This window comes from Antrostomus carolinensis, unplaced genomic scaffold, assembly GCF_000700745.2.
Source record: "Antrostomus carolinensis isolate BGI_N321 unplaced genomic scaffold, ASM70074v2 scaffold8332, whole genome shotgun sequence".
Taxonomy (NCBI): Eukaryota; Metazoa; Chordata; class Aves; order Caprimulgiformes; family Caprimulgidae; genus Antrostomus; species Antrostomus carolinensis.
Window position 1 is genome coordinate 43,926 of NW_010300123.1, and position 13,521 is coordinate 57,446.

General features: G+C 39.1%; 1 protein-coding gene across 2 annotated transcripts in view; it reads right to left on the bottom strand.

The window, feature by feature from the left end:
- Positions 1-13,521, bottom strand: part of MYH11 (myosin heavy chain 11) — a 54,160-nt gene that overhangs the window by 25,176 nt on the left and 15,463 nt on the right. Inside the window, exons 4-8 of one of the 2 annotated variants that reach the window (XM_010163018.1) lie at positions 8,003-8,105; positions 6,287-6,307; positions 3,262-3,354; positions 2,301-2,364; positions 733-831 (exon numbers count right to left, since the gene is read on the bottom strand). In XM_010163018.1, the coding sequence (XP_010161320.1) occupies positions 733-831; positions 2,301-2,364; positions 3,262-3,354; positions 6,287-6,307; positions 8,003-8,105 (380 nt within the window). The remainder of the gene's footprint in view (positions 1-732; positions 832-2,300; positions 2,365-3,261; positions 3,355-6,286; positions 6,308-8,002; positions 8,106-13,521) is intronic. The other variant, XM_010163019.1, reaches the window with a different exon arrangement.

Consider the following 13,521-nt stretch of genomic DNA (forward strand, 5'->3'; position numbering starts at 1 on the left):
TTCAAAATAGCACTTCATTTAGCAAGCTTGATTGTGTTAAGTTTCCAGTCTTCATTAGTAACTGAGGAATGTCTCTGCCCCTCAGTGGAATTTTAGTGGGCCAGATCAAAAGACTCTAGCCATGTACTGTGGCCAACAACAGATCCTTCAGTAAGGAGCATGAAAAACAGGGAAAATATAGAGTTATCCATTGCTTTATACATTATTTGTTAACCAGTGATTTAGAGAAAGATGTCGTATTTGAACCATGATGTTCCAATACATATTATGTGTAATCCCTTTTTAGGATCCACTAACACTTTTCACCTTCTCAACGTTCTGAAGCTATGGGTTTCATAGTGTAATAATGTGCTATGGGAATGACATTCTCTTAATTTATTTTAAAACCATAAGCCAATATTTTTATTTGGAACCCAATTTTCTTCTGTGTAAAAAAATAATTAATATTTCTTCCCTATTTGTCTTCTCAACATAATTCAAGATGGGATCTGAATGGGTTTACATCTCCTGTAAACTGAAATGTCCTATAAACTGCAAACAACCTGGCTCAAACAGGTGGACATCAAGGGAAGCTTCCTTGAGAGAATTTAAACTGAGATAATTATTTCCTATATCTAAAGAGCTGTTTACTTATAGAAAAGATTGAATGACATACAGTTAAACAAGATAAATTGCTTTAGTCATTACTCAGGCTGTTCAATGAGATCTAAGAATCATTAGCAAGTGACTTACTTCTCATTTGTTCAGAAGCTCCAGAAAGCAAATAGTAAAAGATATGAAATGTTCGCTCATCTTTAGCCTGACGAACAGCACGGGATTTTTCAAGCAAATCTGTTTAAGTGTGTTAAAAAAAAATCAATAACATATTTCAGTCCTTCCTTACTTGTGCCATCAGCCTCAGAAACATCAATAGCATTGTTGAAATATTTGCCACAAGCTTGTCTAACATGAACACACATCTAATTCTGTGGGAGGAGCTCTGGTATTGATATAATTCTCACCACAATGAGTAGATAAATTTCCTACCTCTTTTTGTATGGTAAAAGCTGGTAATCATGGTAATAAGCACTACAATAGACATAAATGCTTCTAAAATCAGATACATAAAAATAGTATTCATAATATATTTCACACCACTTTTAAAATTAAGTACCAATATGCTTCTTTCAATGTAAGGTGAGCTGCTAGAAAATAAGTTGAGGCCAGTATTGTAGGATTAAAAGCAAACTTCATTTATGGTCCATTTTTTTGACTATAAATTACTAAAAATTAAGTTGACGGTAGTATAAGTATTTCAACATCAGTCAGTGAGTCACTCTTTAAAGGCTATAGTCCTATAGATAAAACTTCAGTTAAGACCAAAAAAAATAAAACTTGATTTTTTCTGAAGTTCATTGGTCAAGATAAAAGCAGAAAGATAAACTGTTTGTTGTTTGATGCTAAATCCAGAAGATAAGGTCCTTTATGGCTGCATCATTCTTTCTCATTTATTGGAGCAAGCAGCAAAATTCCTCAGTGCCGCATTACTCTATGCAAAGATGAGTAATGCGGCACGGAGGAATTTAGATATATATTCATTTGTTCATTAAAACACACTATCTCATAAAAATAACCAAGGGAAGAGGCAACAGTGCTTGACAAGCAAAGTCAGGCCAAGCTGAATTTCATCTGGACTGAGTGGGTGGACTGTACTGAATACTTCATTCCAACATGTGGTCAGGACCGGGACAAAAGCAAAACCTGGACCTGAAAACTGGAAAGCACTCTCCAAGTTCCTGGGTAAACTGTAGTGATAATACCAAGCATTCAGTGTTTTTTTCAAAGTGCCTGTCACAGCACCAGAAAGAAACAGTTTAAAAACTTCTAATGCAGCTGCAAATGTAAACCACAGGGAACTGGAGTGACCCACGCAGGGTCACACTGATACAAAACGACTGCATAGCTCTCAAGATCACATGCACTCTTAACCACAAAACAATCTTTTCCCATTATCGTATTATTGGGACTCTGCTTTTAAAGTCCCCTGTTGTTGCCTTAGGTATGATGCTTCCATTTTCTGAAGCTGTATATGAGGAATAGCACACTTTCCTATAGGTGAGAAAACAGACCTGAAAATGTAGACACGAGAGTAAGACAAATGGAGAAGCTGGTACCAGCATAAATGGAGCCACTTCCCTCCATCTTTGTTTATACTAGCCCCAGCAATATTTGCCTTTCTTAGACATGCAATAGAGCTTGTTTATCTTACTTCCTTCTATTCACCCTAGTTAGCTCCCAGTGCAGCTCACTGAAAAGGATACAAGTCTCTATGTTTGCTCCGACAATGTAGCCTGTCACATCAAAGTTGATGCGGATGAATTTGCCCTGTGAATGAAAAGAAGATCTAGATTTGGCTGTTCTTTCAGGTTATGCCAGGTTTTCCAACAGTAGTATTTAGTCTATTTAATAAGACATGTACATCATCCTTTTAAGAATAACATGCTTGATTTCCTCCTGCTGGGAGAGCCTGTGGAAAAACCTCAAAGGAAGTGAACTTCTCTGATATTCCCTCTGCAGAGATTTGCCCCCACAGTTTGTTCAGGCGCTTAGAGGGAAAGGAGTGCTCCCTACTGGACCAGGCTTTGGAAGCTGGGGATATGACATCTCTCTTCTACTTTCATTTCCCCAAGTTCAATGAGGGAATAGCATTGGATCTATGTAACTCCCTCTGCTAAGGTTCATCTGCATGGATCCCTGAACTTTGCAGGGAGGGAGCAGAGGTGGGAGGGGAGAGTCTGCAGGGAAAACAAGCATCTGCCAGCACTCCCAGAAAAAAGTGTCATCAAATAGTGACAGCCCTCAGCTCACATCATTCAAACTTGAATCTTTATGACTGTTTATTCTTTTTCTCCTGTAGTTTTTAATTTAATATATTAACCTCTCTTGCTAAGTAGCATTCACACCTCATGAGATATATGCTTAAGAGTGGTGCAAAGGAAAAGAAAGTATAGGTTTTGTTTGCAAATATTCTGAAGATGGATATGTCCTGGAGCAGGAATTGAATCTGGAAGGAGAATGGTACTGTCAAGTTTGAGCTTGATCTGTAATTGTCTATAAGGCCAAATTACTATTTCAGAGGGGAATTCTAAGCTGTTTTTAAAGGATTAGTTTTAAAATGCTCTTTAGAGGGAAGCATGGGTGAGGGCTACTGTCTGTATGTTGTGCTTTTAAAGATGCTGTACCTCCCTCCCACATAGACCCAACTGGATTTCTTTTACTTACGAATCTGGAGGAGTTGTCGTTCTTCACAGTTTTGGCATTTCCAAAAGCTTCAAGAATAGGGTTTGCCTGTAGAAGCTGTTTTTCCAGCTCACCCTAAAATTCATTCAGATGCAGTTAACCCTAAACTTCATAAGTAGTTAATGAAAACCAATAAATGTACATGGGAGAAAAATGTGAAAGATAATTTAAGCCTCTAACTTTTTTTTTTTTCTGAATACTGCACTTCATGTGGATTTGTTTTCATTCTTTGTTAAACTTAGTGTTTATATATTTGTGCAGGACTGCTGTCCTGTATACATGACCCTTTTTCAGCCCTTTTGCCTGTAACAGATCAAATTCTATTAATCTGTTTAGCATCATGACTGGCCTTTCTTTAAAAAAGGGTCATTCCATATAAATTTTTTTCCAGTTTAGTATAATTTTTTGGAAGGGATGTTCTTAAAGGAACCTCTAGCATGTCTTTTTCAAGTTAGTTTATTGAGATCCTTTGCTAGCAAATGATGATGTAATTAGAATAATTTGCCAAGAATCATTTTAATGTAATGCAGCACAAAGCTACGAAGCAGATTTTATCAAGTCTATTAATAATGATCCATGCAAGGCTATTTAGGTTAAATATGGAAATGCATTCATTTATTTCAAACTAGGATAATGAATTCTCATGCAAACACACAAACTGTGTTTTACATTGTTAATTGTGATTGGTAATTGCTAATGAAACAAATCATGCAAGAAACAAGCATGCATTTAATACTCCTATTTCTAAACAAATCACTGAAGTTGAAAAAATCCTTTGCTTATGAATACAGTATTTTTTAACTTTTCATTTAGCTCTATCCGATGAGGTCACTCACTTTCACATTTGCTCTTGTCATCTTATTCTTTGAGGACTACTCTGTAGTAGTATACATGCATTAAGTCCTTGATAGATAATATGATATAATTTAAATAATTTTAATTAGAAAATAAGGCAATATTTAGGCTGAATCTAGGTAAAATAATTTGGAAAATGTGTGCAAAGCAGATTAGTCTTTTTCTAAAAGCTGTTCCTGAATGTCTTGTAACTTATGTGGCAATGATGAGAGCTGCCTCAAAAACACCAGTAAAAGCAACAGTTTGTTAATAAATAGCTGAACTTCTCTGTGCGGCCACGAGGTGGGATAATGAGCATCTTCCTGAAAGCATGGATCTTTTGAGAGCTGAGGCATGTATCAAGAGTGCATTTTGAAAAAAAAAACCAAAACCCAACAAAAAAACCCCTACGAGAAATCTCCCAAAAGTTACTACCTAAAAGTTGAAGGAAGAGGGAAGGAAGATTTCCGAACAAGCTAATACAGGAGTCCTAGAATAAGTAATTAATTCCTAAAAGTCCAAGAATTTTCTCTGTACTGAACAACTCTTTCCAGTTAAACTCTGTAGACTTAAAAACTCCAGTGTAAGTGTAGGGCGTTGCTGAAATCAGGTGGTAACAGCTAAAATAGAGCCTTGTCTGCTAAACTGAGACAGATACCACCTGCTTCTAGTGAAAACTGAGCTAAGCCATAAACTTGGGGTATAAAACTGTGGTTCCAAATTAACAGCACTGTATGCAGCTGTAAGTCCACTGAACTCTCCAGAGTTCCTATGCCAGTAATTAATTAGTTTTTTTTGCAGAGTGTTTGTCAAATGAAGTACTAAATTAGAATCATAGACTCATAGAATGGTTCGGGTTGGAAGGGACCTTTCAAGGTCATCTAGTCCAACCCCCCGTGCAGTGAGCAGGGACATCTTCAACCAGGTCAGGTTGCTCAAAGCCTCATCCAACTCGAGCTTGAATGTTTCCAGGGATGCAGCTTCTACCGCCTCTCTGGGCAACCTGTGCCACCCTCATTGTGAAAAATTTCTTCCTTACATCTAGTCTAAATCTTCCCTCTTTTAGTTTAAAACCATCACCCCTTGTCCTATTGCTACAGGCCCTGCTGAAAAGTCTGTTCCCATCTTTCTCATAGGCCCCCTTTCAGTATTGAAAGGCTGCGATAAGGTCTCCCCCCTCTCTCTTCTCCAGGCTGAACAACCCCAACTCTCTTGGCCTTTCTTCATAGCAGAGGTGTTCCAGCCCTCTGATCATTTTTGTGGCCTCCTCTGGACCCGTTCCAACAGGTCCACATCTTTCTTGTACTGAGGACTCCAGAGCTGGACACAGCACTCCAGATGGGGTCTCACCAGGGCAGAGTAGAGTAAATTAACTATAAGGGGCAACACATTGCCCTTTGTCAGAGCCAAAATCTGAGAGGCAGCAGTCAGAATGGGGAAAAAATACCCCATTAAAAAAAAAAAAATCCCATTTACATGGCACAGAAATAGACGGAATATGCCAGCAAACCTGCTATATTCCCAAAGCATTGGTATGCTGGTGTGGCATGCCACAATACAGGAGGGCCTGTAAGAAACTGCTGTAACACACCTGCAGACACACGCTGCAGTGGGAATTGCTCTGTTACACATCATAGCAGCAAGCTGAGAACATGCTAACTTTTGTGGATGTGAACAGTTCTCAACAGTTACATGAAAATGTAAAATTGAAAGCATCTCTCAATCACGGCATCAAATGGAAAGCATGCAGCCAACCAAACCAATCAAACACTGTGAGGTTTAGGAATTATTTCACAACAGTCCTCAAAAGTTCAACCTGAAGCACAGAAAGCATTTGTGTATTTTCATTCAGAAATCACATTGCTGAATTTCAGGCTGAGTGGCTCTTTCAGGATCGTAGGAAATTTCATTCAAACTAGGGGAATTTGAACACACACATATAGAAGAGGGTGATATTTGAAAGATGACCCTGCCTGTGTCAGACCTCATTCTTTACCATGGAGCCTGACACAGTTAGGGTTGATTTGTGAGAGCATTTGGGGCTATTGTTGCTTTTTATCATATCATACAACAAATTTCAACAAAATCTCTCTTAAATTTCTGAGGTGCAACAATAGCATGCAGATCTACACTCAGTGCCTTAAACACACATCAAACAGTCTAAGTTACTCACGTAAGAAAAAGATGGACCTTGCTGTATTGAATAATGTGGTATAAAAGAAGTGTCAGTATCATTTCCATTACACAGACATTTTTATTGTTTTTCCTGTATTAAAATAACCAATACACAGTTTCCATGCAAATAAACCAGGAATACAAATACAATCTGTTGCAGACATACCAAGAGTACAAATACCATTAACATATATAGAGCAGTTTAACTGAAGAAAAACAAAACCCTGAAGCAAAGGGATGGGATTTGGATCCAGTCCCAGGTTAGTCTCCCAGACAAGGACAGATATTTTTATGGTAAATCCCCAGTTCTTCTCTGGTGCAACTGAGACATTATTTATTTATTTCTTTATGACTGAAATTGCAATGTCAGTAGTCCCAGTCACTGAATTACTATTTGTCAGTATGTTATAGAACAACTTAGACTTTCTCTCAGCTCCCATCTGGTGGATATTTGCCTTCGAGTCTATCTCAGGGCCATTTTGATCCTGAGACTCATGTAATTCCCCAGAGGAGTCAGCAGCAACTGCAGTTACATGCCCATTAGGAATGGCCTTGAAACCACAAAGTTCATTTCCCCCAGCCATTAAGCAGCGACCCAGTAGGAAGAAATAAGTTTTTTGCGTAAACATTCAACAAAGGAAAACGATGCCTTTAGTCTTGGACTGTTTCCACTAAATTTAATCACAGATTTATAGAAAATACTACCCAAAAGGACATCTACTCCCTCCCCTGTCCCAAAGCAGAATTTTCTGTACATAAACAACAGTTATTTATGGTGGAAGAGGCCAGGCTGCACACCCTGTGCTCTGGAGTCCTCTGTCTACCAGCATTCAAGGTAGCCAAGGGCAACTGGAAGAGCCAGCACAGGTGTAGTAATGAGATTTTAACTTTGCGTCCCACTGCCCTACTAATTGCTTATTTTGGACCCAGACTTGCATTTGGGACACACTGAAATGTCTTCCTGAATTAAGCTTGTTTTGTCATAAAAGTGAATTGCTGTGTTTTTTTGCAGAAATTTGAGTAACATTCAAAAGGCTGGAAATGACATAGGACCTGGAGTCATATCATTGAAAACAGCCAAGACAGTTGGGAACCTCAGTCACACTAATCATCTCTAGGAACCTGGCAGGTATGAGCTTGTATTATGGTTTAGAGCAAGAAAATGATCTTTAGTCGCTAAGGCAAGACTGTTACAAATTCTGAAGGAAAAAAGTACTTTAAGAAAATTGTGCCTTTCAAAATTGTTCTCTGACAGAGGAATAGAAAGAAAAGACAAATTTTATACTGGGACTCTCTGCTAGTTAGTGAGAAAACTTACTTGCTCACAAAGCCAATCAAAGCTTTGGAAGTTTAAATTTTAGTGATGCATTTGGACAATGTATTAGTTAAAGGTTTTCCCAAACTACTTAGTTGCTAGGGGCCAAGGGTAAAATAAGGACCCAAGACCTTGCAGAGTTCAAGGCCTTCATGCTAGAATATAAATAGGTGCTATGCATATGGAAAGCTATGAATATTTCTCTTCTAGCAAAGTACATTCTGATTTGATGCCTAAGGGGCTGTCAAACAAAAGGTTTTTTTCCATAAACACAGAGCTGTGATGTAATTGTGTACTCTTAATATGTCGACTCTTTGGCAAGCCACAGACATTGTACAGTCAGCTCAGTACAGTCCTAACAGGATTGAAGAAGAGTTGAATACGGAAAAGCTCACTTACAGTGATGCTGATGTCCTTTTTGCCCTTGTGTGATGAAGCAACAACAGCCAGGTACTGAATGACCTTTTTGGTATTTTCTGTCTTGCCAGCACCAGATTCACCTCTGAGGGGAAAGAAAGTAACACAAAAGAAGGTAGGTAACAAGTGGACTCCTTCTGCCATGTGATGTATTTAGTGTACAAAAACAGGACTGGAAGCTGCCTGACTTGGTTAGTATTTACCCTAGAACACCATCTCTCTAAATCCACCTGACTTCAGCATGCAAAGAGCGCATTATCGGAGCTCTATCTCTATCCTGTTAGTATTTCTACTGGACATTGGGCCATTTAAGGCAATTCTAAAACATGATGCATTTTTGAACAGCAGTTCATCTTGCTTTGGCAGTATCTGAGCATTTAGGAGAAGCGGAGCTGGCAGGGAGTCTGCTTGTGTTTTAAGACCAAAAAAATACAACATTAGCTATGTTGTGGTACAGCAGTAAGAAAAAACATCAGCAGTAATAAAACAGCTTTATCTTCTGAAACTCTGCCATTAAAGTAGACTAACAGCTTATATCAGGGCTGCAGAATAAGCGACTGATCCTGCCTCATCTGAACTCCATGTTTAAATGCTCCTTGAATTCAGTTGGACCAGAGCTGGGACTGCCTGAGGTGTCCCTGGGTAGTAAGGGACATTTCGTGTGGGGAGATGTCTGACCAGCAGAATCAGTGTCCTGGCTGTGCTCAGTGCAGTGTCCCTTGGGTAGCAGGAAGGTGGTGGCAATTTTTCACCTCCCAGAGGACTGCCAGGGTTAAGCTTATTTACAACTCTTAAGCCCTCTCTTAAAGTAAAATACTGGCTTTCAAAGTACAGGTGCAAGGGCCAGATTTGCACAGTCTTTTCTCAGAAGAATATTTCCAGCCTACTTTTCCCTCTTTAAGTGTCACATAACATCATCTCACATCTTCTGGATACCTTTGGCTCTGATGATTATATAGATTAAAATGTTTTTATACTGTCCTATCTCAGCAGTCAAAAAGGGTATTAAAGTGGGTGTGGATGTAATAAACTAGTTCTTTCAACTGTATCAAGCTAGTGCTGTGAGGAGGGCAACAGTCTGAGTGTAAGTTGGACCTATTTATCTTTGGATTTAAGCTAGAATGGATTTAAAAATAAAAAGAACAATACATTCAAAAATCTCATGGATATTTGTCAACTCTTTTGAATCTGAAAGTATTTAGCTGGATCCATTGCAGTTCTGCTTCTTTTCCTAATTAGGAAATACAGGAGTTAATTTTCCCTACCAAGGAGCCAGTGATAAATGGACTTTAAAAATATGAGTAAATGCTGGGCAGAACTTTCAAGACAGGATGACATTGATATAAACCTTAGGAAACCAGAAACAATTCCTGCCTGAGGTACGACATGATGAGAAGTGTTTCTTCTGGCTTTTAGAAGAGAAACACATCTCAGAAATAATTGGGATGAATATGTTCCTTTTCACAAGACCTGGGCTAATTTGCACAGTTTAGAGGTTGGATACATCTCTGCCTGGGCTTCAGTGCTAAAATATTTCCATGTTTTATTGATAAAAATTAAGTGTCCTGGGAACAATTCCAAACCAAGCACACCAATTTGAAGACATATGCATACAAAGTTTTCAAATAAATCTACCTTACAACTTGTTTCTTTGGGGGGAAAAAAAAGAGAAAGAAAAAGAAAACCAAAACTTTCTTCAAACAAACCCTAGGCTTTGAACTATTCCTTTTTATTAAAGGTTATTTGTAGTTCATCACTACATGAATTGCATTTCCTTTCTTCCAGGGCAACAGTGCCCATCATTTGGCTTCCCCCGAATCCCTGTGAGTATTACCATATATGGCATCATTTTACTTGTAATTACCCTACCATACGGTAATGCTTAAGTTACTTAACATTTTGCTCTGTGTTTTCATCCTTAACTCTTTGCTCCTGCACAGGCTGAGGGGTTTTCTATTTTCTGCAGAGGGACTTCGAAGCTTTAACTTCCTTTTGAAGTGGACAATAAAAAGTTCTTCAACATGAAATGGAAAACAGACAGGATCTCAACAACTACAAGTAGGAAAAAAATCTCAAAGGTAATGTAATAGCCCTTGAACTCTGAAGGGTACATCACAGCTGTATGACAACATCTAGATTTCATCTCAGTGACAAAATACCATGTGTTTGAAAACTAACTAATGAGGAGAAATGGCTAGATCAGGTTCAATGCCTCTAAACATCAAGAAGCATACAAGGGGGAAGACCCAGGAGGAGGAGAGCATGTGAATCTCTTAGTTCGCTTCACAGGTAGATTAAATTCTTCCTAGAACTACTGGGCTGCAACAGAATTGGTCATGCTGTATTTTTTCTCTGTGTCTGCCTTGAAGCACCATCATTTCTGGAGTGGCAGAAACAACTTTCATTGTGAGATGGTATGAGGAATCCCACCTCTTTTAAAATTTATATGCTCTCTGGAGCTCAGTGACTGAATTTTTAAAGATGGGTCTTTTTCTTACAAGCATCTTTCAGCGGTTTTTGCATGGACCATACACAACGGGAGTCATCTGCTCCTCTCTTCTGAGTGCCCATTTTCCTCCATCTTTACCCCTAAATTATGTTTCAGTGTGGGGTTCACCATATGAATGCCATTACCACTGTCCTAATAATGATCTTTTGGGCACAGACTGATAATTTGTTTAATTGAAGCATGTCAAATCATTCTTGTTGCCTGAGATACAGAGAGGCACCACATTTACTGCCAGTGCTGTTCTTTGCTCTCAGCTCAGATGGGCAATACAAAAAACCAGATCAAAAGTAGATCCTGTTGTACAGTTCTGATTAGCCCAACAGCATTACTTAATCTACTTCCCATACATGTTTTCCTCCTAAGAAACTCCTTGGCTTTCCCAGAGCAAAAGGATCCACTAGGTTTACAGGCTTGCTCTGTTAAAAACCACCACTCTCACATTGAGCGGAATAGTTTATATTTATTATCCCCTCATTTTTTTGCCAGGCATTGTTTTGGGAACTCAGTACAGGATTTAAAGCACATAAGCTCACATATATGTATTCAGCTATAACAGAGTTTTTATACTACATGAGCTACTAAATACCTCATGACTCCATTATGTTCACCGTAAATGAAAATTATCGCAGTTAGAATAGGTTTAGGACAAGGTCAGACTAGCAAGTTGGTTCCAATATTGTGGGGTAAGCCTGTGGTGTAGCCTGTGGTGTATGTTTGGGTGCAACTGGGAAAAATCAGTCTTAAAAGAGTATTTTTTATTGAAAATTTCAAAGCTTACTATATTAATATTATGATATAAGACTTAGCTTAATTCCACTTTTGGAAACATCTAAGAAGTAACAGCAGAATTTATTTTCAGCTTTTGTTTCAGTAAGCAATGAACCACAAAAATTGACCGTTCACAGATCTCTTAATCTGGCTATGCTGGCACTGCAGGAAGCCTCTGTGCACAGAGCAGTCAATGAGGTGCTCTAAATCACATTAGGGCTTGGCAGGCTTCACCCTGCAGTATGAGATGTGCAAAGATAATGAAAATCTTTGTCCTAGACCAGCTGTACCTCCTTAGAGATCCAGCTCAGGAGCCAGCCCCCTGATCCTACTAGTTTACTTATAAAAAATTTCCCAAAGGAGACTGAGCTGGTTCAGCACCAAGCTCCACCCTGGGACTAAAGCTACACAAGATATCTGTGTGGGAGAAGGGCCAGGCAGCAATGCTTGCCAGCTCCAGCCTTTGAGATTTAGTGGGCTGGGAAAGAAGAGAGTTCAGATTTCTTGTGGAGGAGTCTTTTGACTAATGGGGTTTTGCAGTTTGGAGGATGTTCTGGATGACTCTGCTTCTTGACACATGTTGGGAGAGAAAGCAGGCTGAGATCCCATGGCTGGGTGAGGCTCTGGAGAGTTTGCCCAAAAAGAGAGAGGGGAGGAAAGGGGAAAGGGCAGGATAGTCACTGCAGTATTTTGTCTGTTCCTCTATCAAATTAAGTGGAAATAGCACCCTGCTACCATATGTTTTGGTAGAAGTGATTCAAACTAAATGCATGTATAAAAAAAAGGTAAAAGCTAACAAAAAACCTATTTGATTCTAAAATGTTTAACAAGCATTTGTTTTCTCAGTCTTCATATTACCCCAAATGTTCAGAATTTTGATCAGATTTTTTTTCTTATTCATTTGAGGTGGTTTCTCGTTTAACTGAAGCTTGTGCATAGTCCTTTTAGCCACATCAGGGGAGATCTTTAAAATACTCATGTGCTTAGTTATGCAAATAAGCACCTGTGGAAGTTTTAGTAAAAAACCTTTTGAAAACTCCAATAAGATCCACTGGTATCTGTAAAAATTGAACATCTTAAAGGCCAGAAGTCTCCTTTGAGGGCTACTGCTTTTGCTTGCATTGGAAGAAGCTTGAAGTCACAAGCCTGTTCACTGGCCATTGCTTAGTCCAATTCATGCTTAGTTGCTGATGCAGCAAAGTTGCTCAGGTCTGTGAGTAAATGGGCAGGTTTATTGGGATATTGTCTTCAGCAATATCTAATGTGCTGGTCAACACAGATCGGCACAGTCTTTGCAAGAGTGTATACAGAATATGGCATGGCAAACTGGTGTCAAAGAAGAGAGTTGCAGTGGGGGATACCTAAGCACAGGCAGGAATTTCAGGGAATCCCAATAGCCAGGCAGAGTGGTGGAAGCTGTCCAGAAGAGTACAAGGACCAAAACACAAGAATGGAAGTCTTAACTGCCTGAATTTTCAGATACATAATAAGATTTAATACCCTTAGTGCAGTATTACATATTGTTTATGTTATGTTATTATAATAATGCAGCCACAGATCTACTCTAGTTAGTAAGCACAGCCATAGTATGAAGTTTCTTATGTTCCAGAGAGGCAGCTTGTAAATGTGCATGATAGGATGTTGGGTTTTAGAGCTGACTGTAAAGTGGCAGAGAGCAACTGGCAGGGAATGACATGAGAGGATGTTCAGTGATGCTGCCCATGGGAAAGAGCCAACAGCAGAAAAGATGTGTGCACAGAGGAGAGTGGATCAAAGGCAGCCTGTGTGTAGTTATTAATAAAATCTAGAGGAAATAATGCAGTCTAGGAAAGAGGAATTCTGAGGAAGCACTAGAACCCACGAGCATTAAAGACAGATGGAGCATTTTAAACATACCACAGTTAATCACACAAAGAGTAGGGACTGGAAAAGAATGCAAACAATACTTAACCACATGAGGGTAGGTTCAATGAGCTGAGGGTAAAGTCCTGAGAATGGGTATATTTATACTCAGAAACATGGAATCACTCGTAGTTCTCAGATCTATGCCCCTGCCTATGCCCCAGCTGCGTGTCAGGCAAGTCCTGGGTACTCAGCATCCCACCAGGCCCTTGGTTTCCAGGTGAGCTCTACTAACAATGGAATAATTTTGCAGAAGTAGTACAAAGTATTTAAAAATCAAGTGCAGAATTTCTGCTTGCATTTTGTCACTAGTATTTTGGCT